The sequence below is a fragment of the Aspergillus welwitschiae genome (assembly GCF_003344945.1).
Source record: "Aspergillus welwitschiae strain CBS 139.54b unplaced genomic scaffold BDQ94scaffold_10, whole genome shotgun sequence".
Taxonomy (NCBI): Eukaryota; Fungi; Ascomycota; class Eurotiomycetes; order Eurotiales; family Aspergillaceae; genus Aspergillus; species Aspergillus welwitschiae.
Genome location: NW_020798704.1, coordinates 227472 through 248005, shown reverse-complemented (window position 1 = coordinate 248005; position 20534 = coordinate 227472). Strand labels below are relative to the sequence as shown.

Here is a 20534-nt window from a genome sequence, read left to right as displayed (position 1 = left end):
GATGCAATTAATCTAAGCAACTGCATGGATGTCCAACATCACAATCACAGTGTAACACTAATCCAGGGTATAGCATCACTGCCATGGCATTACGCTTCACATTCCTCATCAGGATATACCGATCTGGATCTTGATTCCTACCAAACCAATCCGGTTCCAGTAGCACCTACAGATCCATATGTAAATGCAGGTATCAAGACCAACCCACCCCGAAAACAATACCCCGATACATCAACAATACCCAATCGATGAGTTTTCCGAAGAGCGCAAAATCAAGCTTTCAGGAAAGGGGTTTCCGAATTGCCCTACCCGTCACTGCCTACTATATTATTGCTTCTATTGCAGTTGTAGTAAGGATGTAGGCAGGGAAGAACATGGTGCTCCACGAAATGATTCCCCGTGAGGATTGGGAATCCGGTGGTGTCCGGATGAGCTATGGTTGTGTTTGTCTGTTGTGTGATGTGTGGATATTTCATGAACCGGTTAGTGGGTGGGTAAGTTGTGCCTACCGCGGACTTAATCAGGAATACTCTACGGATTAAGCTGGTTGAATAGGTGGGTCTGGACAGGCGGGTTGTGTGGGATGTGGAGTACTAGTCTGGATGGAGTTGGGCCGAGGATTTGCCGATGTGCTCACTCGCTTGCTTTATGCTGTGCATGCACGTTATGCGAGTTATGAAATATATGCAGTCATCTACGCTAATTGTAATCATGTTGCCTCAATTAAATGCAATTCGAGCAATAACTAAATAACGACCCTAGGATAGTTCACAAGCTAGGGCTCAAATAGCTGTCCTGCAGATACCAAGATAAAAAGAATGATAAAGGCATAGTCAACCTCAGCCTACTAAACTAATATCCCAAGCACATCACAGTACGCTTAGAAAGTAAGAGTCTGACCGGCAGTGCCGACGACAGCAGCCTTAACGTTGGCGGAGCCAAGAAGGGTGTAGTCATAAGGCATGGAAGTCAGGGTACCCTCCTCGGCAGTGTTCTCAGAATCACCGAAGTCGTTGTCGTTGGAGACGGCGTAGCCATCGTCGGTGGAGTAGAGAGCCTTCTTGGAGTCGACGAACTGGTTGGACTCGACGAGCAGCTGGGCGCCGTCACGGGTGTTGATGCCGTCGCTGACGTCCAGGTAGTAGCTGTTGTAGACGTGGCCGGTACCGAAGCGGAAAGAGGGAGCGCGGGAGTTGACGTTGTACCAGTAGTTGTTGGCGTAGGTGACGGTGAGGTGGCCGCTGTCCTCGTCTTCGTTGCTATCGGAGTGGCCGACCAGGGAAGCCTTCCAGTGGTCGTGGATGAAGGTGTTGGAGACGGTCACGTAGTCGGAGCCGTGGGTAATCTAGTAGTTGTTAGTGAGTGAGGACCCTTTTGGTATGATGGTGGTGGTGGGTGGCATACGTCAATCAGACCGTCGTAGTAGTCCTTGTCGTGGTCACGGTCGGAGGAGACATCGCAGTGGTCGATCCAGACGTTGTTGGAGTACTCTGCTTGAATTAGCATCTGGTAGGGTGTGCAGGATGAGTGGGTGTCACGTACGGACACCAATGGCATCGCCGTTGTCAGCAAGGACCTTGGAGACTCCGAGGTTACGGATGATAACGTTCTCCTTCTCCTTGACGAGACTGTTGCATGTAAGCTTAATTCAGCTCCCTCTTGTTGGGACGTGCTTACACTCCGAATCCCTCGAGGATGGCGTTGGCGTCCTTGCCGATGATGGAGGTGTTGCTGCCAATCTTGACCTGGTCGGCGGTCTGCTTGATGGTGCCGTCGACGTAGACGACCTTGGCGTCATCGCCGGAGACAGCGGAGGTGAAGGCAGCGTAGGACGAGACGGTAGTGGTAGTACCGCCGGCACCACCGGTGGTGCCGCCGTTCAGGCTAGCATAGCCGAACGCAGCCTGCCAATGTCAATATCTGTGGGGTTCTTCACAGGGAGGGTGCTTACGTCGCTGACGGTTGCGCGCTTGGCATGGGTAGAAGTGGCAGTAGGAGCAGCCAGGACCTGTCCAGACAGGAGACCGGCGGCGGCAACGATCCACTTGAAGTTGGTCATTGTAACTAGGAGAGAGAAAGAATGGAAAGGTAGTTGGGGATGAGAGAAAGGAAAGACGATGTGAGAGGCTTGTTCTGGGATATGGTTCAGGTCTCTACCTGCTCCCTTTATATAGACGGGTCGGCAGCATCGTGAGCTTCAAGACAAGTCTTAAATCACTTTAAGCACCAGGACTGTCTCCAGGCTTGGCTGGTACCTTCATAGGTGGACTTTCAATCAACATAGCAACCGTGACGAGGTGAAGCCGCAGGTTCTTTGGATGCGACTGCCAAGATGCCGGTCAAGCCCCGTACGGATGAAGCTGGATCGCACCACTCGCATAACAGGGAGGGAGCATCGTGAGGAAAGACGTTGTCCAGAGGTGGATATTATGCTGGGAGATGAATTCCACCAACGGCACTTGGCGTTTCAGCGATGCTGCCAAGAGAGCTAAAGTCTGGGTCCATCGTGGCTGTGCGGTGGAACTGTCCGTGCCATTCACGACTAGTGTCCGCTCAGGAACACCGGCTGCGATGCTTGGCGCGTCTGGACATGGCCCCCGGAAGATTCTGAGTGGTGTACGAGTCATTTTGCGGGAGCCGAAGGAGCAAAATAACTTGGCAAGAATAATCAATCAGGGGTTAATCCTCCACAGTGGCACGGTTCCGTGGAGTGCGGGATAGGTTATGTCCAGCACTGATCGGGGTTCCTTCTGAGACAGCAATGCTGTCAATGTTGAGAACATCATGATTGTACCTGTATCGGGATAGGAAGAAGTCATTCTATCCATTTTAGAGTTCCGTTTGAGACGGTTCAGGGAGGTATTGCTGCTACCAGAGTATGATCACGTTTGTAGTCATCAGCTCACCATGGAAGCGTAAGAGCCACGGTTCAGCAGAAACAAGAAGGCCAAGCACCGGTCGTTCTCGGCAATGGAGTGCCTCCATTTCTACCTTCGGATGGCTCCGTTTCATCCGTTCCTTTGCTGCCCATTTTTGTCACGATTTAAGCGCCGTCTTCAGATGATTGATGGCAAGGGAGCTCCAGTTGCTTGGCTGTTCTTGAGTGACTCTGATTCTCCACCTATGGTAGATATGTGAAGCAGCTAATATATCATGTGCGCGGTCTAGGTGTGTCGATTGGGCTTTTCTTCATTAGTGACAGGTCGTCGGCAATGCAGGAGGCGACGATGATGTGCAGGTCTATGACCCCATCTTTTTGGATAGTTGACATCACGGCGGTTGAGAACACTTGCTGAATTCTTCCACCACTGGACTAGACGTACTATATTCGATGCGGTCATTTCGCATAACAGCTGAAGTGGTGAAGACTAGCGATGCTTCTGATAGATTGTGGACCTGGAGAGCACACCGCTAGAATAATAAGGGGTGTTGGGATGATAGCATTACCGAGACTAAGCAGCCGTATCCATGATGGTACATCCTCACCAGCTGCATTTTCCGAACCCTTAGCTTTCTTCTTAGATTGTCTAGTGAGTAGAAACTAGCCCTGTTTGCTATGTCTAGGCCGTTTACTATCTTGGCCAGTAAGAAATTTCTCACACAATCCCACTCACCTGCGCACTTGACCAAAATTCCTCCCTTCAGAAGGCCGTTAGAAAATACAAACACTTCAACATCAAGTTCCTTCATCCTCTTCCCAGTGTATGTGACTTAACCATGTATACAACCAGCACGATCACGCCATCTGCACCCGCAGTAAACCATCAGCTTATTACTCAGCGCCAACAATGGCATCCGTCCAATTCCCCTCACTTCCCCTCACCACATCAACATCACCAACTTCGCCATTGCCATCACAATGTCCGACTTCACCTCCGTCCCCATCATCGACTTCCAGCGTCTCCAAGACCCAGAAACAAAAGCTGAAACCCTCGCTAAACTCCGCGACGCCATCTTCCTCGTAGGATTCTTATATCTCACGAACCATGGACTGGAAGTAAGCAGCCGACCACCACCAGCACCCAATCACATACTAAAAGAACAACCACTGCAGTCCCTCACCAAACGCGCCCACGCCGCACTCCCAGACCTCTTCTCCCTCCCATCCGAAACCAAAGAACAAATCAATATGATCAACTCGCCCTCCTTCCTAGGCTACACACGTCTCGGGGCCGAAACCACCGCCCTTAAAACCGACATGCGAGAAGTATTTCCCCTTCCCATTTCCTTGCCTACTCACACACGACATATAGCCTAACATACCATCACCCAACCCAGCAATTCGACTTCGGCACCCCTAACCTCCCACCCTACTCCTCAAACCCAACAACACCAGTCTGGTCCCGCCTCGAAGGCCAAAACCAGTACCCTACACCAGCCACCCAATCCCTCGTAGAAGAATACATAACAGCCTTCATCCCCCTAAGCAACACCTTCCTCCAGTACGTCGCCGAGTCCCTCTCCCTCCCGCCGACAACCTTCGACACGTACAGAGGCGCAATGGACAGACTGAAGTTCATCAAGTACCCGCCTCAACCTTCCTCCTCCTCTGGGGAAGAGAAATCCCAAGGCGTAGGCCCACATAAAGACTCAACGGGCTTATTCACCTTCCTCTCTCAGGATACAACAGGTGGGTTACAAGTCCTTAATAAACGCGGTGACTGGATTGATGTCCCCCCGCTGGAGGATGAGGGGGCGTTGGTGGTGAATATTCAGCAGGGGTTTGAGGCGATTACCGGGGGTGTTTGCAGTGCGACGGTGCATAGGGTTGTTGTATGTCTTCTCTTTTCCCTTGTTTTCTTGTTTACGTACTCCGGGTAAAGGTGGGATGTTAATGGAGGTGCAGGCACCGAAGAATACAACGCGATATAGTATCCCCTTCTTCATGGGGATACGGATGGACTTGACGTTGTCGAATCTGCGCGAGTCGGCGAGACATATCGTTGAGAAGGTCCCTGTGGGAGAGTGGTCGAGTGAGGATGAGATGAAGCGCAGGGCGGAGGATGTGCCGAGTGAGTTTCTTTCGGAAAAGTTTGCGTGTGTATGTCCCCCTCAACCCATCCCTTTGACATTGCAGCATGGGGATACCTGCTAATATACCTTGGGTGTAGTTCGGCGAAGCCTACCTCCGCAACCGAATCATCAGCCACCCTGACGTCGGGAAGAAATGGTATCCGGAGCTGTATGAGCGGTACTCTAATGATCCTTTTTATTTGCATTAACCCACTTCCTCCTTCTTATCATGTCCTTATCATCACATGTGAACACCCCTACTATGTAACTTACAGCTTCGCCGTCGCCGGAGGCAGAATATTATACTTAACCACCTTAACCGTCGTCCATCCCTCCAACGCCTCTTCTCCCATATCCCGTCCGAACCCACTCTCTTTCACTCCCCCGAACGGCGCATTCGCCGCTAGCATTGACCATGCGTTGACAGTAACCTGACCGGACTCGATCCCCGCAGTGACGCGATGCGCGCGGTTCACATCGTTAGTGAAGATAGCTGAGCTGAGTCCGTGCGCGGAATCATTGGCCAACGCAATGGCTTCCTCCTCGGTGTCGAAGGGAGCGATGCACTGTTCTTGTTAGTACCCCCATCCACAATGGTTATGTATAATAGGGAATGGAAGAAAAACATACAGCAACCGGCCCAAAAATTTCCTCCCTCATCATCTTCTCTCCCTGCCCCACATCCGCAAACGCCGTATTCTGCACGAAATACCCCTTCTCCCCGATCCTCTCTCCCCCGAACAACACCCTCACTCCCCTCTTCTTCCCCTCCTCCACATACCCCAATATCTTCTGCAGCTGCGCCGCACTAGACACCGGTCCCTTCGTCGTCGTCTCGTCCAACGCATCCCCGATCACGGGCTTCTCCTCCCGAGATAACCGCGCATACTCTGCTAGGAACTTATCGTAAATGCCCCGCTGGACATAGATCCTCGACCCTGCCGCGCAGATTTGTCCGTTATTTGCTGTGATTCCAATGCGCGTCCACAGTAGCGCGTTGGCTAGATCGCAGTCTGAGAATACGATTGAGGGGCCTTTCCCGCCCAGCTCAAGGGAGATCTGCTTCAAGTTACTAGATGCCGAGGCGTGCAGGATGGCACGGCCGGCGACAGTGGAGCCCGTGAATGAGAGTTTGCGGATATCTGGATGCGAGGAGAGAGCGTTGCCAGCTTTAGGCCCGTCGCCGGGGAGGATGGCTACTGTGCCGGCGGGAAAGCCTGCTTCGCGGATTAAGAGGGCGAGCTTTAGTGCTGAGAGGGGGGTCAGTTCGGAGGGTTTGATGATCAGGCAGTTTCCTGTTGCGAGGGCCGGGGCGAGTTTCCAGATTGTTATCATTCTGTGGAATGGGGCTGTGAGTCGGGTTGATGGTCTGAGTATGGGGGGGTAGGGGGAGTGCATACAAAGGCGCATTCCAGGGGACAATGGCGGCACAGACACCCAATGGCTCGCGGAAGGTGTACCCCACTCCGCCGTCGGGGAGATGCAGCGTCTTGCCGTCGATCTTGTCGGCCCAGCCGGCATAGTAGCGGAGGGTGGAGATGGATTGGGGCATGCTCATGTTCATGCTGTCGGTGTAGAGGAGCCCGCCCTCCAGGGCTTCAAGGGATGCCAAGTCCTCTGCGTCGCGCTCGATCAGATCGGCGAGTTTGTGCAGGAGGGCGCCGCGGATGGCGCCCGGGGTGGCTTTCCATGCGGGGAGGGCTTGTGTGGCGCAGTGCACGGCGCGGTCGACGTCCGCTGGGCTGGCGGAGGAGACGGTTGCGAGTGGGGTGCCATTGGAGGGGTTCTCGATGGTCAGGGTCTCGGTGGTGGAGGCCGGGGTGAATTCATTGTTGATGAAGAGGGTGGTGGGGACTGTTTTGTTAGGAGAGGGGTATTTTGAAATGAAGGTGGGGGGTAGGGTATAGTACCTTGGATCTGGCGGCCTTTGACGCCGGTGAGAGTGACGGTAGCCATTTCTATGTTGGTTTGCTTTTTGTATACTCTTGTCTGGGAAAAGCAATGCATCCCACTCTGACTATAAGTATAACCGAACTGACTTCCGATGATTCCGTCCGCCGGAACCATTCCGAGAAGTGATGCGGGGAATTCACGAGAATGGCAAGTGACAGGTTGATCGCAATTGATAAGTTAGTGTTCAGTAGTCATCGTGTTCGGTAAAAGTTAGGGTCCCGATTGCCGCGGAATCACAGAGACGTCGTGAAGTCTGTCTGCCGTGTGGCTGAAGCCGTGGCACCCACGCAGTAGCTTACCCCATAAGGCTTATCGGTGCGGATATGGGGGTGTCGCAGGATGACTCGTATTGCAGGCCATTATTGGTGGGTCAGCTCGTGAGCCAGCTTCCATCAGCCTGACTCCCCGTGCAGATATATCAGCCATGGCTTGAATCTTGCACATGTGACAGTCCGTCTGTCCTTCCCATCGTTTGGGTCTTTATGTAACATGCTTCGTCCGACACAGAGGAGAATAAGCTTATTGCAACTACTGCTGCAAGAACAGGGATTTATTCTGATGCCTAGATGCTGCATGAAGAATGGGTGCCCTGTGCCGTCCGATATATATAGTTCATGCTTGATGCCCACTACACTGCCACGATGACAGGCTGCAATTATTCCCACTCGGTAGACGTACCAGTAGATGTCACTGTCTATATAGTTAGACGATATCCAATTGAAGTCACCATCATGTACTACTACCTACTACTCCTGCACATTCTTATCTCCTTGACCTCTAGCTACACCGTCGACCAACTCTGGTCCCTTACCACCCACTTCTGGGACAACTTCCTCTACCCAGCCAACACCGCACATATCAACCCCAACGACACCTCCATTTTCTCCGACAATGTACCATCTCCCCTTCCCCTATATATCAACCATCATCCACCCTTTTACATAAATCATCTAAGTAGTGATAGGTCCAAGGTCGCGTCGACGTCACCCGCACCTTCACCAACCGGGACCTCAACAACGAATACATCTTCGGTCTCTTCTCTCAACCCACTCACCCCAGCATCTTCGGCGTCCCCATCGCCTACAACATCACCCAACTCGCAGCAACACAAAACACCGTCGCCTCGACCGTCGTCCTCACCTTCAACATCAGCACCTTCGACCTGATCATCCCGGGGGTAATCACCGCCTGGTTCGAATTCAATTCCGTTGGCCAGATCACCCAGTACGACGCCGTCTTCCGATGGCTAGACTGGCTATTTGTGCAGATTCTCCAAGCCGCAGGGCGCAAGTTCCACACGAGTAATGAAGCGGAGACTCGTGCTAAGGTGGCGGATATGTTTGCCCGGACGATATGTCACACCGAAGAGGAGTATTGTCTAGGTAGGAATCGGCAGTATGCTTCGGCGCAGGACTGCTATGTGTTTCTGACACAGAAAATCCGCTTTGGGCAGCCGTATGAGATGGGAAGGAATACGCTGCTGTGTCGGGAGGTGCATGATAATATGGTTAGATTGAATCCCGATGTGCATTGTGCGCATATTGGTCCGTCCGGAGGGGATTATTGTGTCGACGATCAGAGCTACGAGGAGGTCGTGTCGGAGAGGTATTTTCGGGCTTCGTGGGTGGCGGATAACTTGGCCCCGATGAATGTGTGGGTGTGGCAGAATGGAAGTGGAAGTGGGAGCGAAAGCAGAACGGTCTAATTTATAAGGATGGCTAACGAAGCAGAACCAGAAGGGAAAATGCCAAGTGGGAGAAGAACAAAAAAGAAGGAAGCTAACTATTTATTTATATGACGTGCCAGAAGGACAACGCAACGGCCATGAAGAACTTGAGACCTCCGATGATCCACAGAGCTGCCCAGATGTTGCCCGTGGCTTTGCTGATGCCTCCACCGGCAATGGCGCCCAACAGGGTAAGGATGAAGGCGATGACACGACGGTCGCGCTTCTCATTGCGCAGCAGGAACAGCTTGGGATCCATCATCAGATCGCACAGCAAACTGGTGATCACCACGGTCGGCACTTCGTTGTAGCCCAGCACACGACTGGCGACGGTCTGGCCCGCGGACTGCATACTGAGCAGGACGATGACGGCCTCTTGGCTCCAGTGGGTGATGTAGGTGGAGGAGTGGGCGTCGGCTAGGTCACCGGCGATGACATGGCTTTGAGAGAGGGCAGCTGCGATGATGACAAGCACGACCTGCAGCAGAAAACAGGCGACCAGAGTGCCGCGCCGTTTGGGACCGAGAAAGTTGTTGATGCGGGAGAAGATGAAGCTGCCGATCGCATAACAGCCGATGGCCGTCAAGGATCGCGCCCAGTCGTACGGTCGGCTATCCTGCTTCGAGGCACCCAAACCCACGAAAATGGTGTTTCCCGTTTGCATGGAAACGAAAGTGTTGTAGGCTGTGGGGAAAGTGTAAGTAAGCTTCTATTATGAATTATGGGGATTGTTTTGGAGATTGTGATGGGGTAAGAGAAAGGAAAGGTGTGGAGGAAAGGGTAGAGTGGAGAGAGTGAGAGTGACTCACCATTGTACATGGTGCTGTCCAGCAACCCCGAACAGAAACAACAGGCGAGCAATAAGATATCGGCATATTTGACATTGATCTCAGCCCTAACATAGCTAACCATCGGGCTAGCACCTTTACCGTCCTCCATGGTTTCAACGTTGGAACTTAGGCTGCTGCACTTTGGGGGTGTGGTATGGAAGAAACAGAGAAAGAATGGCCCCAAGCAGATGCAGGGATGCAACAGCAGCAGAAAAAAAGAAAAATCAGAAAGTTTCTATCTTTCTCTCTCTGACCTTTTTTTTTCTCTGACTTTTTTTTCTCTTTCAAACAGCGCGATCGGAGCAGGAAAAGAAGCGGGAAAAGGCAGGCTGACAGACGCGTGGAAATGAAGAGCTCGCCAGCTTTAAGACAACCGCGGCCGTGGGCCCGCGTGGGCCGCAGACCCTCTTCTTCTCCTCCAGAGCAAAAACCTTCACAAACCTTTTTTCTTTTTCATTCCAAGATACCAAGGCCAGGCCGCAATCCCTTTTCTCCTAAAAACCCCCAAACTTCTACCGATCGCCCAGAGGGGCCAAGCCGGGCGAATCCGGAGCCGCTGTCGGGCTTGGGCTGATTCCCTACAGCACTAGACTGAGTCTAGTGCTATCGGAGTGACTCGAAGTGACAAGCTAGCCTCTCTATCCGCCGTCTCTTTCGTCTCTAGCCAAGTCAGCCACGACTATCATTGCCTGTCTTTTCTTTTCCCTCTCGGACTCTGCTGGTCGTCTTCCCCTCTCCCTGTCCCATTCCTCCAATCTAACTAGCTAACTAGACTGCTTACTACCTTAAACTCCCCCCCAAACTGGGTCTCCGCCCCGCCAATCGGCTGACTTGCGCCTCACCACGCACGCACTCTCTCTCTCTCCCTACCCTCACGCCCTTCCTCACCCATTCCCTTCTCACTCCCCTCCCTTTCCCCCCCCCCTATACTCCTCCCGGTCTAGTCCGATCCTACCTATCTATCGATCAACCCTCTGCCAATCTGCACCTCCAATAGTCGTGGCGGTTTATTTTTCCTCTCTGCATCCGATCTGCTAGGCAGAGGACTGTCGGACTGCTTGCTGTCGGACCCGCGTCGTCCGTTTCACCATGCGGCACCACCCAGCCGGGTCCGAAATGTTCCTCAGCTCTCCTCTTCCCCTGCCTTTGCTGTATTCCTCATGGGTTACACACCGGGGCCTGATCACCGCACTGACCGGAGAGTAATTCATTCTAGTCCATGAGCACATTTCTAGGCGACATGCGGAGTGACAAGACCAAGAAAACTACCTAAGAAATCACTAGACGTGCGCAAGAGCCAACCGCGCAGCCTGAAGCAGTCACCAGCAAACTGGGGCTGGACTCGAGACTATCGCCTCCAGTATTAAATTTTCTATCCCCCCCAGGTTGCCAAGATACTTGGCTCTGCAGCATGCAGCAACAGAGACGCACTTAATGTCGGCGATGAGAGTCCGCACTGCAGCTGCTGCCCTGGTCCGTCTGGGCCATCTGGGTCTTGTCTCTCCATCGGCTTCTCCGTCGGCTGGTCAGCCATGCACTATTGCCTATCTCATCATCACTGACCATCATCACCCCCTCTCTCACCTCATCCGCGATAAGTCCCGGAAGCCAATGCACTCCGGTTTCTCCGCCATTCAGCAGGCGTGCTAGAACCCGCCCTGCCGCCGGCAGCAACAGCTAACAGTGACTCCGTGGATGGGATGCCGTTTAACTTCCGGCGCATCAGCCGAGCCCTGGCAGTCTATCGGTGCAGATCTGCTCCCTCGGCCAAGCGCCAATCACGTCCGATTCATCCCATTCCTCGTCCAGCTGGCGTACTCCGGAGGTTGATTGCTCGCTCGCTCTCAGTTGGCCACCAAACTTACTCGTCCCCCTCCTTCACCCTCCCTCCTCTGCCAATGCTACAGAGTACTTGGCTAGGCTACTATCTTCTCAGCTGGGTGAAGAACAACGGGCCCCGTGCGTGATGAGCAAAAGCGTCTGACATGCAGCAACTGCAGTATACTGGAGCCCGCGGCTACCGAGGAACTCGTGCTCGTGTGCCACCACATCGAAGTGAGTTGATGCGTCTTGTCCATGCAGTGTCGGCGTGGCCTAAAGTACGGGCCAAACCTGTCTGACTTCATCCCACACTCTTACCCCCTCCCTCATTCTCCCCTGGTTTAGCCCAATAAGGAAATCACTTAGTCAATCAATCCTGCCATTACCGGCGCGTAATCTGAAACTACGCGCGGACTGTCTCTTACTCCCCTCGCGGTGGGCGGCCCAGCCAGCCCCATCCTTACTAGGTTTAGCTAATTACTGGTCATTAGCCCTGTACGGGGGAGGGGCGGGAAAACAAAAATGCGAATAATAGAATAAATTTAATAAAGAAAAAGAGGGGGGGGAGCTTATCTAGGCCCCTGCTGCATTGCATTCGGACATTTTTCGACTTGTCACAGGCACAAATCATAGTCCGCCGATGGCGTCGATTGACCATTTTCTTTTCTTTTCTCGGCGCTGGGATGGTGGCCAAGAAAATTGAATGGCAATGGTTCGTTCACCGGAGTAGGGTGTACGTGCATTGTGTGGATTGACGATGATTCTCGGCCAAGGGCTTGCGTTGCAATCCCACCAGGAGGGGAATGTTGCAGACAGTCAGAAAGCAAAAGAAGTATTGGAGGGAAAAAAACAATTCTTGAAAAATGATCTTCTCAGGTAATGAATATTGGTTGCTGGCGGGCTGATCTTCTCCCGACACGTCTATATAAACTGGTCACCTTCTGGCCCTTCCTTTCTATCTCTTCCTTCTCATCATCAGTCTCAAACAAGCCTCTTTCTCTCCTACCTTCACTCTCCACTTTCTCCTTTCGAAAGGGATAAAACTCTCCTCCTCATTCTCACCTATATATACCTTGTGCTTTTCTCGCAATGAAAGTTGATACCCCCGATTCTGCTTCCACCATCAGCATGACCAACACTATCACCATCACCGTAGAGCAGGACGGTATCTATGAGATCAACGGTGCCCGTCAAGAGCCCGTGGTCAACCTGAACATGGTCACCGGTGCGAGCAAACTGCGCAAGCAGCTTCGCGAGACCAATGAGTTGCTCGTGTGTCCTGGTGTGTACGACGGTCTGTCCGCCCGTATTGCCATCAACCTGGGCTTCAAGGGCATGTACATGGTATGTTGGATTCCTTACACTACCTTTCCCCACAGTCAACACTTCTCCGCTTCCGCGATGGAGAAAAAAGATTATACTAACGGAAGGGTCAGACCGGCGCCGGTACTACCGCGTCTAGACTGGGCATGGCCGATCTGGGTCTAGCCCACATCTACGACATGAAGACCAACGCAGAGATGATCGCGAACCTGGACCCCTACGGTCCTCCCCTGATCGCAGACATGGACACTGGCTACGGAGGTGAGAATCCCCCATCTCCACTGTCTGCCAAGACATAATGATCTACCCGCGCCAAAAAGCAAAACGGCAATATAGACCCAGTTCCCCACTAACACCAAAAAAACAAAAATAGGCCCCCTGATGGTCGCCCGTTCCGTTCAACAATACATCCAAGCCGGAGTCGCGGGATTCCACATCGAAGATCAGATCCAAAACAAGCGATGCGGACACCTGGCAGGCAAGCGCGTCGTCACCATGGACGAATACTTGACTCGCATCCGCGCCGCCAAGCTCACCAAGGACCGCCTCCGCAGCGACATCGTGCTGATTGCCCGCACCGACGCCCTCCAGCAGCACGGCTACGACGAGTGCATTCGCCGCCTTAAGGCCGCCCGCGATCTTGGCGCCGATGTTGGTCTCCTCGAGGGCTTCACCAGTAAGGAGATGGCGAGGCGGTGTGTCCAGGACCTTGCGCCTTGGCCGCTTCTGCTCAACATGGTGGAGAACGGTGCTGGGCCGGTTATTTCCGTCGATGAGGCTAGGGAAATGGGCTTCCGCATTATGATCTTCTCGTTCGCTTGCATTACTCCTGCCTATATGGGGATTACCGCTGCTCTGGAGAGGCTCAAGAAGGATGGTGTGGTTGGGTTGCCCGAGGGGATGGGGCCGAAGAAGCTGTTTGAGGTTTGCGGATTGATGGACTCGGTGAGGGTTGATACCGAGGCTGGTGGAGATGGGTTTGCTAATGGTGTTTAATTCTTTTCTTTTTTTGATTCTTAATTCCCTGGTTGTTTTGTTGTGAAAGTTTCTTATTTTTCTGGTTTGTTTTATTTCCCCTTCTGGTAACTAATTTTGTGTGAGAAAGAGTTGTTGAGTTGGGTTGAACTGCATTGGATGGGATTGATTTATTTTCGGGATCAAAGTGAAAGGAAGGGAAGGGGGCTGTGTTATTGGTTTTCGAGTGGGGACCGATATATTCCTACTATACATATCGAAGCTTGCGTGGTACATATACTAGTATCTACTACATTACCAAGAATGGAAATGAAAACTGGGTGTTAGATTTCAGTTGACAGGTCTTATGTTCGTTTACCGATAGAGTAATTCCTGCTTCTCACTCCATGTGAGCCCAATCACAATGGAATTGTAATCTGGTTGCCTTATAAGTACTTAGTACTCTGTACTCTGTACTACTTCTCGCATCACATCAGATCTTAATACTTAGTACGTAGTTTGTTTCACCCAGCAAAACCTTATTGCCTTAACAATCATATTCTCAGTAAGCACGAGACACAGAAACGAGAGAAGTATTCTAGACCCTGACAGAACACCCTGATCGACAGTCACTTACCCAACAAAGTAAGTGGTCTCTACCCTCTGATTACAGTTAAGGCAGGCAGTAGTAAGCAAGAAGAAGAAAGAAAGAATAATTAACTACTAAGTTGCTCACTACTGCATGCACGACCACGGAGTCGCCGTGCAAAAAAGATTGGTGCGTGCTCAGCTAGCTGCACTCTGCACACTGCCACCCTCGCCCTACAAAAGAAACCATGCTGTTCTCCACTGTACTGTTCCCGCGATGAAACTAGGGCCAATAACCATGCAGTTACTATTGGTCCCACTGGGGTGGGTTGGGTAGCCTTATGGTATTAAAAGGAGTAGGGGTCTTTGTCGATCGTTTTTTGATTATTATTTTTGTATTTATATTTTTGTTGGTTTCTGTTTGTGTTGTGTTGGGCCGTTTTTGTTTTTCTTTGGGTAACGAGGGATGGGAATATATTCATATGAAAACGGAAATGGATTATGCTATTGATTGATGATGAATGGTGATCTGCGTGGAAATTAATGTCAGAGTCTTGTCTGATTCAAACTCCGTCGTCCGTCTGATGTCAGCCAGCCACAATCACACATCCACGCAAGCACATTCAACCCCCTGAATGGAAAAGCAGGGTCCAAAGAAAAAAAAGAAAAAATAAAATAAAAATGTAACAAGAAATAGAATATTCATCAGCGAACTGCATCAAAACAAATCATGATTCGTTCATTCTCTCCATCCCCTACTGTCACTCCCTTCCCCCTCTCATTGTCCCTCCCCCCTGCATCTGATTCTCAGGATCTCACATTAATGTCTCCTGATGCACCACAATCCGCCACTCTCCATCACTTGCCTGACTCCATGTCGTCGACCCGGTGCCCCGGTAGGTCTCCTCGCCGCGCCGCGCATTGATCTTGTATGTTACTGATCCGGCCATCAGGTCGATGACGATCACGCGCACTTCCTGCAGTTCGTACTCGTCGAAGTGATGGAAGGGTGGCTTCAGCGCCTCGCTGATTGACGGCTTCGAATGCAGGTGCAGAATCTCGCGCTGCGGGAAAAGTAGGTTGGCTTCTTCGTTACACATCTTCTTGATTTCGGGCCCTGGATCGGCGGAGGTGAGCGCCGTCCAGAGACGACGCTCCTTGCCGATGAGGTCTTCGCGAATGCGTTCGTGGATGGCGCCGACCATTTTCGGTGATTCCGGGATGAGCTGGGTTCTGTTTCTTTGGATCTGACTTTGTGGTTCCTGATTAGACTTTCGTTGGTGGGCTACTTGAATGATTAATTTAAGGGTAGCTTATAGCGGTTGTCACGTAAGCTCACCTGAGGGAGCCGGTTGGGGGTATTTCGTCTATGGGGTATCCTAACGGCTGGCAGAACAAATCTTCGAGATGCAGGATGCGACGCGATGCGATGCAATGCTAGCAGAGGAAAGGGGAGGATGGAAGGGAAAAGGAACGAGTATAACAAGTTGGAAGGAGACGGGCGGGTGACGTCACGGCCCAACCCCACGTGGATGACGTCGTTTCCCGATGACATCGGCCTGTTGACTCTCTTCTTCGCTTTCCCCCCCGCCCCTCCCAAAATGCTTTGTCCTACGTCTGGCCTGATTGTCCTCGATAGGATTGATGGTATGGACACAGCAGATGCGGACTCATTTCCCGCGATCGGCAGGCGCACGGGAGCATCTCGCAGCTGACGATGACGCGGCTTTCTTCGCTGCATCTGACTCCTCTGGTGCAGCTGCTGCCCATCACTGCATTTCCCATTTAGAGAGGACCCTTGGTCCACTTGCGGCGATACTACAGTCGGGCCTCGCGTCCAGCATAATCTTCAGCTGTGAAGTGTGATCGCATGGAGCGGCTCTATCATGCCATCCTCTCGCGGACAAGAACGGTCGGTGTGACGAAGTCATCAAAGCTGACATTGACACGTTACACGGATTCCTTCACAATTCACACAAGGTGACATGCCTCAGCTGGGGTATATAACTCTTGTGTCTTAGACCTGGTCAAGAATGAATTCAATTGTCCGAATAGGAGGACAGCTGCGGCTCTGCCTGATGACCATAGCATCCCATCTCACACCCGGGAGCTTCATCACTCAATAACGTTCCGATCCTCTCTCGGCAGCCCGACAGCATCCCAGCTGCTCCATGGATCGACCCGTGACCTGCCACTCCGCTCCGAGGTTGTACGAGGCCGTTGAGGTCTGCTGCCGCCAAGCATCTGACATTGTGTTGGATCGGCCAAGGCAGCCACGGCAAGGGAGGTCAATGTATTTGTAGCAGGAGTGCAGCAATCTCCACCAGGGCCGTTGCTGGTGGATGGGATCGTCGGAGATCTGACCGCGCAATGTGAGATCCCCTACCGGTCCACGTCAGCGCTTCGCATTGGACCTGTATGGAGGAAGGGGGATGGAGTCCGGTCAGGAATAACCTCCACTCGACCGAAACTGTCTAAGACAACACTCGTTATACCTCTGCCATGTGGAGAGTGCTCGGCGAGTCAGCGACGCGAACTGAGTTTAGGAGCCATCTTTAACTTCAATAAACTCGCAGCGATCGGTGGGATCCCTAGAAGATCCTCCGTCTTCTAGAAACAGTGACCTTCGGGTGGAGCTCTCCCTATCGGGCTGATGGATCAGTCAATGGACCCTGAGATGACCAAATTGGCAAGACGGTCGCAAGTTAGCAAGGGATAATGCATTCCTGCTCGAGTCCGTTGTGGTCGGGGTGTTGGAATCACGTGACCATATACCAAGTGTTTTTAGACTGCGTGACAGACGCCAACTGGCTGACAGTTGAATTCCAGAATGCTCGGCTGGATTGCTTAATCCAAATGGTGGTGATCGACATATGTCCGGAATATTCCCCCGGTGGTATGATAAAAAAGAATGGAATGACAACCGACCAACGAGAAGCTCCGTCTGGGGAAGCCATCAGGTGGTTCCATGAGGCCAGGAAAGCCCAAGCCCGGGGAATTCAATGTTAGTACTTATTAATAGGTAGGCCATAGAGACTGACATTCCTCATGCAGTTGGAGTATTATAAGGGTTGAATACAATGTCAAGGGATATGGCTGTTCTTTATTTACCACCGAAGGTGTTTGATGTCTATGCCCCGTGATCCAGCTATATTCTGGTATGGGAGACCTTACATAAGAGTCTGAGCGGGAATTTAGTGGGAAAGGAGTCCGCGGACATGACATTGCTCCGAGGACGAGGAAAAGACGACATGTTTATATATCCGCGGGCACGAAGCCATTGCCAGAACGCGGGATGGCAAACAGTACGTAGCGGGTTGGCATGTCATCTCTTATCATAGTACTCTACAATGTCATTTTAGTGACGGGTGGCAGTCATGATAATCTGCCCCAATAGTGTCTTTCGCCATACTAACAACTGTAGGGACGATTAGCGTTTTGTGGCTGCTAATTGCCAGGCACCGAGTAGTATATCGCATAGAATTGAACGGATACTTCACTGGATCGATGGAGCTGCTACTAACTAAGCGACAGAATAACGAGGCCCCTTTGCAGTATAGGTAGGCGTGTACTAGATTAGTAGCTGAGCTGAATACCAGTAGTAGTCCCTGGTTTTCCTGGTGAATGATGATGTTGCGACCCGCCCGGAGATCTCCTATCATTGTACTATACGTACTACCGTTGAGAACATATATTTCTGCTGATAGCACACTAGCAACTACTAAGTATGGCGATAGTACTGCCAAGCAGTAAGATAACGTGCACATATTGTGAATTGAGACTCGGCTATAATATCTTCCTCTATTACTAACTCATCCATCTAATCAGTACGCCCTACGGGGTTTGATTGCAATGAGGTGGAGAGTGCAGTGGTGGTGATCGGGAAATTCTTCAGCTGGGCGCAGCCCCGCACGTGCCCTGCCTCGTGCCCTCATCTTCCGCCATTGCAGCCCTGAACGCCTCACAATTCTGACCACCGGGGTCTGAACTTCAGCTTCTTATATAAATATGATCTCAGCTACGGCTGAAAACACGCGCGATGTCACCATATCTGCATAGGGATTTGAATCCAACTCCCTAGTTGCAGCAATGGAAGCATCGGGAAGCATGATGGAGAGGAGAAATTCGGTGGAATCCCTCCACTCCGGCACTAGTGGCACCGTTGATAGGCCGGTGAGCGATAAGGCAATCTAAGTTAATTAATTGCGCGATATTGGTGGTGCGATGGTTATCGGCCGGCTCCCCGCTTATCTCTTTGCTATCTTTCACATTTTGCCTTTCGTTGCTCTTGGTTCCTGCGTTAGTTCTTGGCTCCGTCCCGTGGTGCCACGGGGAATATCTCCTCTATGTGGGAACAAACATTCAGGAACCAGCAATGATGGCATCCATCTGCTGTATGCCATACTTTAGTGTAGTGATGATCTTTCTGATCATAGACAGCTAGGAAAAAATTATTCGCAAACGTCCACGGCAATTCAGCTCCTCAGCTACCAACAATCGCGTCCCATTCTTCAGCTTAGTGGAGAAAGCACTAGCTATTCCAACTAACGCACCGCAGCAACCGGCTCGGTTCGTACGGAATGGATCGCCGATCATTGGCTTTCTGGCAGGCACCAATGCTACCCTCTCCGCTCTCTTCTGCAAATCCTTCCTAATCAGCCCGTCTCCCTGGCAGAGTTTTTCAACAATGTGGGCATTTAGCACGCGACGGTGGGTCAACCACCACCCAATAGTCAAATCCCGATAGCTACGCCGTTGATACGGAAAACAGAAAGATCTCAATCGCAAGCTATAAAGCCGGCCTTCCCGACAGCTATTTCGCTATCCAGCCATTGCAGCCAAACTGTGCACACGACCTCCATCGCACACCATGCAGCTCCTTCAATCCGTTTCCACGGGCCTGCTGCTCGCCAGCAGCTGCCTGTCCTCCCTTGCTGCGGCTCGCTCCGTTCCCGCGGCCAAGAGCATCGCCGCCCGCCAGTCCACCGACAAGATCGCTCCCAAGGTCTTCATTGTCTCGATGGTAGGTTCCCCTCCCCCGCCCCCGCCATGTATTATATGCTGTCCAGCCCTAACAAATAACCCAGTTCGAACCCGAAGCCGCCATCTGGTGGGGTATCCCCGAGTTCAACGTGCTCGAGCACAACATCACCATCCCCGGAGCCTCTCCGCTGTTCCCGGATGTGCACTGCACCGCAGACCACAACATCTGCCAGCTGGTCACCGGTGAAGCCGAGATCAACGCCGCCGTCACCGTCTCCTCCATCATCTTCAACCCCACCTTCGACCTGACCAACACCTACTTCCTCATCGCCGGTATCGCCGGTGTCAACCCCGAGCTGACCACCATCTGCAGTGTGACCCTGGCTCGCTACGCCGTCCAGGTCGCCCTGCAGTACGAGATCGACATCCGCGAAATGCCCGCCAACGCCACCACCGGCTACTTCCCCCAGGGTTCCTACTACCCCTGGCAATACCCCGGCAGCATCTACGGCACCGAGGTCTTCGAGGTCAACGACAACCTGCGTCAGCTGGCCGCTGCTTTCGCCAGCAAGGCCACCCTCGCTGACTCCGACGACGCCAAGGCCTACCGCGCCAAGTACAACACCTCCGACGGCATCTACGCCGCCGGCGCTGCTGCCCCCTCCGTTGTCCAGTGCGATGTCGCCACCAGCGACGTCTACTACTCCGGTAACATCCTCGGTGACACCTTCGCCAACACTACTAAGGTCCTCACCAACGGTACCGGTAACTACTGCGCCTCTGCCCAGGAGGACAACGCTACCCTCGAGGCTATGGTCCGTGCCGCTAAGGCCAAGCTCGTTGATTTCTCCCGTATCATTGTCATGCGTACCGCCTCTGACTTCGACCGCCCTTACCCTGGCGAGTCGGCCCGCGAGAACCTCCTCTACGCTACCACTGGTGCTTATGAGCCTTCGGTTCAGAACATCTACAACGCTGGTGTCAAGATCGTCGAGGGTATCATCAGCCAGTGGAACTCTACTTTCGCCGCTGGTATCACCCCTAGCAACTACATCGGTGATATCTTCGGTACCCTCGGTGGTTCTCCGGACTTCGGTCCCTATGCCAATGCCGCCGAGGCGGGTGTCACCCTCAAGCGCAGTGTGCCCCGTCGTCGCAGCCTGCGGGGATACTAGACTTCTTTCTGTGTAGAAGAGATGTTCCAAGATGTATGAGTATGATGCAGCATGAGCATGAGTATGTGAACGAATCTTAATTAATATCTAGCTAGCTAGCGAGTTACTAGTAGCTAGCTGAGACAGTCAAATGACATAATATTCCATCTATCACCCTACTTCTCTACG

The 20534-nt window shown here is 52.2% G+C and overlaps 9 protein-coding genes across 9 annotated transcripts; 5 read left to right on the top strand and 4 right to left on the bottom strand.

Moving 5' to 3' along the window:
• Positions 1–717: 717 nt before the first annotated feature.
• On the bottom strand, positions 718–2059 carry BDQ94DRAFT_177199 (pectate lyase family protein; the record flags this gene model as incomplete). The annotated part of the gene is made up of 5 exons (XM_026772843.1): positions 718–1345; positions 1405–1490; positions 1543–1628; positions 1678–1904; positions 1952–2059. 5 exons carry the CDS (start codon positions 2057–2059, stop codon positions 881–883), a joined length of 972 nt encoding a protein of 323 aa, XP_026628085.1. The 3' UTR covers positions 718–880.
• A 1781-nt stretch (positions 2060–3840) lies between these two features.
• On the top strand, positions 3841–5354 carry BDQ94DRAFT_177196 (isopenicillin N synthase family dioxygenase). Its single transcript, XM_026772842.1, has 5 exons — positions 3841–3997; positions 4055–4207; positions 4279–4773; positions 4847–5041; positions 5112–5354. Exons 1-5 carry the CDS (start codon positions 3860–3862, stop codon positions 5220–5222), a joined length of 1092 nt encoding a protein of 363 aa, XP_026628084.1. The 5' UTR covers positions 3841–3859; the 3' UTR covers positions 5223–5354.
• BDQ94DRAFT_158439 (putative aldehyde dehydrogenase) lies at positions 5283–6969 on the bottom strand (the record flags this gene model as incomplete). Its single annotated transcript, XM_026768952.1, has 4 exons — positions 5283–5579; positions 5644–6349; positions 6414–6867; positions 6924–6969. 4 exons carry the CDS (start codon positions 6967–6969, stop codon positions 5283–5285), a joined length of 1503 nt encoding a protein of 500 aa, XP_026628083.1.
• Positions 6970–7580: 611 nt separating this feature from the next.
• BDQ94DRAFT_158438 (uncharacterized protein) lies at positions 7581–8671 on the top strand (the record flags this gene model as incomplete). Its single annotated transcript, XM_026768951.1, has 2 exons — positions 7581–7859; positions 7931–8671. The coding sequence occupies 2 exons, from the start codon at positions 7581–7583 to the stop codon at positions 8669–8671; spliced, it is 1020 nt and encodes a 339-aa protein (XP_026628082.1).
• Positions 8672–8713: 42 nt separating this feature from the next.
• Positions 8714–9749, bottom strand: BDQ94DRAFT_9336 (YoaK family protein). The gene is made up of 2 exons (XM_026776874.1): positions 9502–9749; positions 8714–9376 (listed from the first exon to the last, which is right to left on the bottom strand). The coding sequence occupies exons 1-2, from the start codon at positions 9629–9631 to the stop codon at positions 8757–8759; spliced, it is 750 nt and encodes a 249-aa protein (XP_026628081.1). The 5' UTR covers positions 9632–9749; the 3' UTR covers positions 8714–8756.
• Positions 9750–10190: 441 nt separating this feature from the next.
• BDQ94DRAFT_140165 (uncharacterized protein) lies at positions 10191–12211 on the top strand. Its single transcript, XM_026765571.1, has 2 exons — positions 10191–10240; positions 10292–12211. The coding sequence occupies exon 2, from the start codon at positions 11223–11225 to the stop codon at positions 11487–11489; it is 267 nt and encodes an 88-aa protein (XP_026628080.1). The 5' UTR covers positions 10191–10240; positions 10292–11222; the 3' UTR covers positions 11490–12211.
• Positions 12212–13983, top strand: BDQ94DRAFT_140164 (isocitrate lyase/PEP mutase family protein). The gene is made up of 3 exons (XM_026765570.1): positions 12212–12687; positions 12780–12927; positions 13040–13983. The coding sequence occupies exons 1-3, from the start codon at positions 12433–12435 to the stop codon at positions 13660–13662; spliced, it is 1026 nt and encodes a 341-aa protein (XP_026628079.1). The 5' UTR covers positions 12212–12432; the 3' UTR covers positions 13663–13983.
• A 517-nt stretch (positions 13984–14500) lies between these two features.
• BDQ94DRAFT_140162 (nuclear transport factor 2 family protein) lies at positions 14501–15731 on the bottom strand. Its single transcript, XM_026765569.1, has one exon. The coding sequence runs from the start codon at positions 15411–15413 to the stop codon at positions 15024–15026; it is 390 nt and encodes a 129-aa protein (XP_026628078.1). The 5' UTR covers positions 15414–15731; the 3' UTR covers positions 14501–15023.
• Positions 15732–18911: 3180 nt separating this feature from the next.
• BDQ94DRAFT_140159 (purine-nucleoside phosphorylase) lies at positions 18912–20519 on the top strand. Its single transcript, XM_026765568.1, has 2 exons — positions 18912–19231; positions 19296–20519. Exons 1-2 carry the CDS (start codon positions 19079–19081, stop codon positions 20364–20366), a joined length of 1224 nt encoding a protein of 407 aa, XP_026628077.1. The 5' UTR covers positions 18912–19078; the 3' UTR covers positions 20367–20519.
• Positions 20520–20534: the final 15 nt, after the last annotated feature.

Excerpts from the sequence above, each read along its gene's own strand:
- BDQ94DRAFT_140162 (XM_026765569.1), bottom strand. The coding sequence starts at position 15,413 with ATGGTCGGCGCCATCCACGAACGCATTCGCGAAGACCTCATCGGCAAG.
- BDQ94DRAFT_9336 (XM_026776874.1), bottom strand. The coding sequence starts at position 9,631 with ATGGAGGACGGTAAAGGTGCTAGCCCGATGGTTAGCTATGTTAGGGCT. Across the intron at positions 9,377-9,501 it reads GGACAGCACCATGTACAATG|CCTACAACACTTTCGTTTCC; the intron begins GTGAGTCACTCT and ends CTTTCCCCACAG.
- BDQ94DRAFT_140164 (XM_026765570.1), top strand. The coding sequence starts at position 12,433 with ATGAAAGTTGATACCCCCGATTCTGCTTCCACCATCAGCATGACCAAC. Across the intron at positions 12,688-12,779 it reads GCTTCAAGGGCATGTACATG|ACCGGCGCCGGTACTACCGC; the intron begins GTATGTTGGATT and ends CGGAAGGGTCAG. Across the intron at positions 12,928-13,039 it reads CATGGACACTGGCTACGGAG|GCCCCCTGATGGTCGCCCGT; the intron begins GTGAGAATCCCC and ends AAACAAAAATAG.
- BDQ94DRAFT_140159 (XM_026765568.1), top strand. The coding sequence starts at position 19,079 with ATGCAGCTCCTTCAATCCGTTTCCACGGGCCTGCTGCTCGCCAGCAGC. Across the intron at positions 19,232-19,295 it reads AGGTCTTCATTGTCTCGATG|TTCGAACCCGAAGCCGCCAT; the intron begins GTAGGTTCCCCT and ends CAAATAACCCAG.
- BDQ94DRAFT_177196 (XM_026772842.1), top strand. The coding sequence starts at position 3,860 with ATGTCCGACTTCACCTCCGTCCCCATCATCGACTTCCAGCGTCTCCAA. Across the intron at positions 4,208-4,278 it reads TTAAAACCGACATGCGAGAA|CAATTCGACTTCGGCACCCC; the intron begins GTATTTCCCCTT and ends CACCCAACCCAG. Across the intron at positions 5,042-5,111 it reads TTTCGGAAAAGTTTGCGTGT|TTCGGCGAAGCCTACCTCCG; the intron begins GTATGTCCCCCT and ends CCTTGGGTGTAG.
- BDQ94DRAFT_140165 (XM_026765571.1), top strand. The coding sequence starts at position 11,223 with ATGCCGTTTAACTTCCGGCGCATCAGCCGAGCCCTGGCAGTCTATCGG.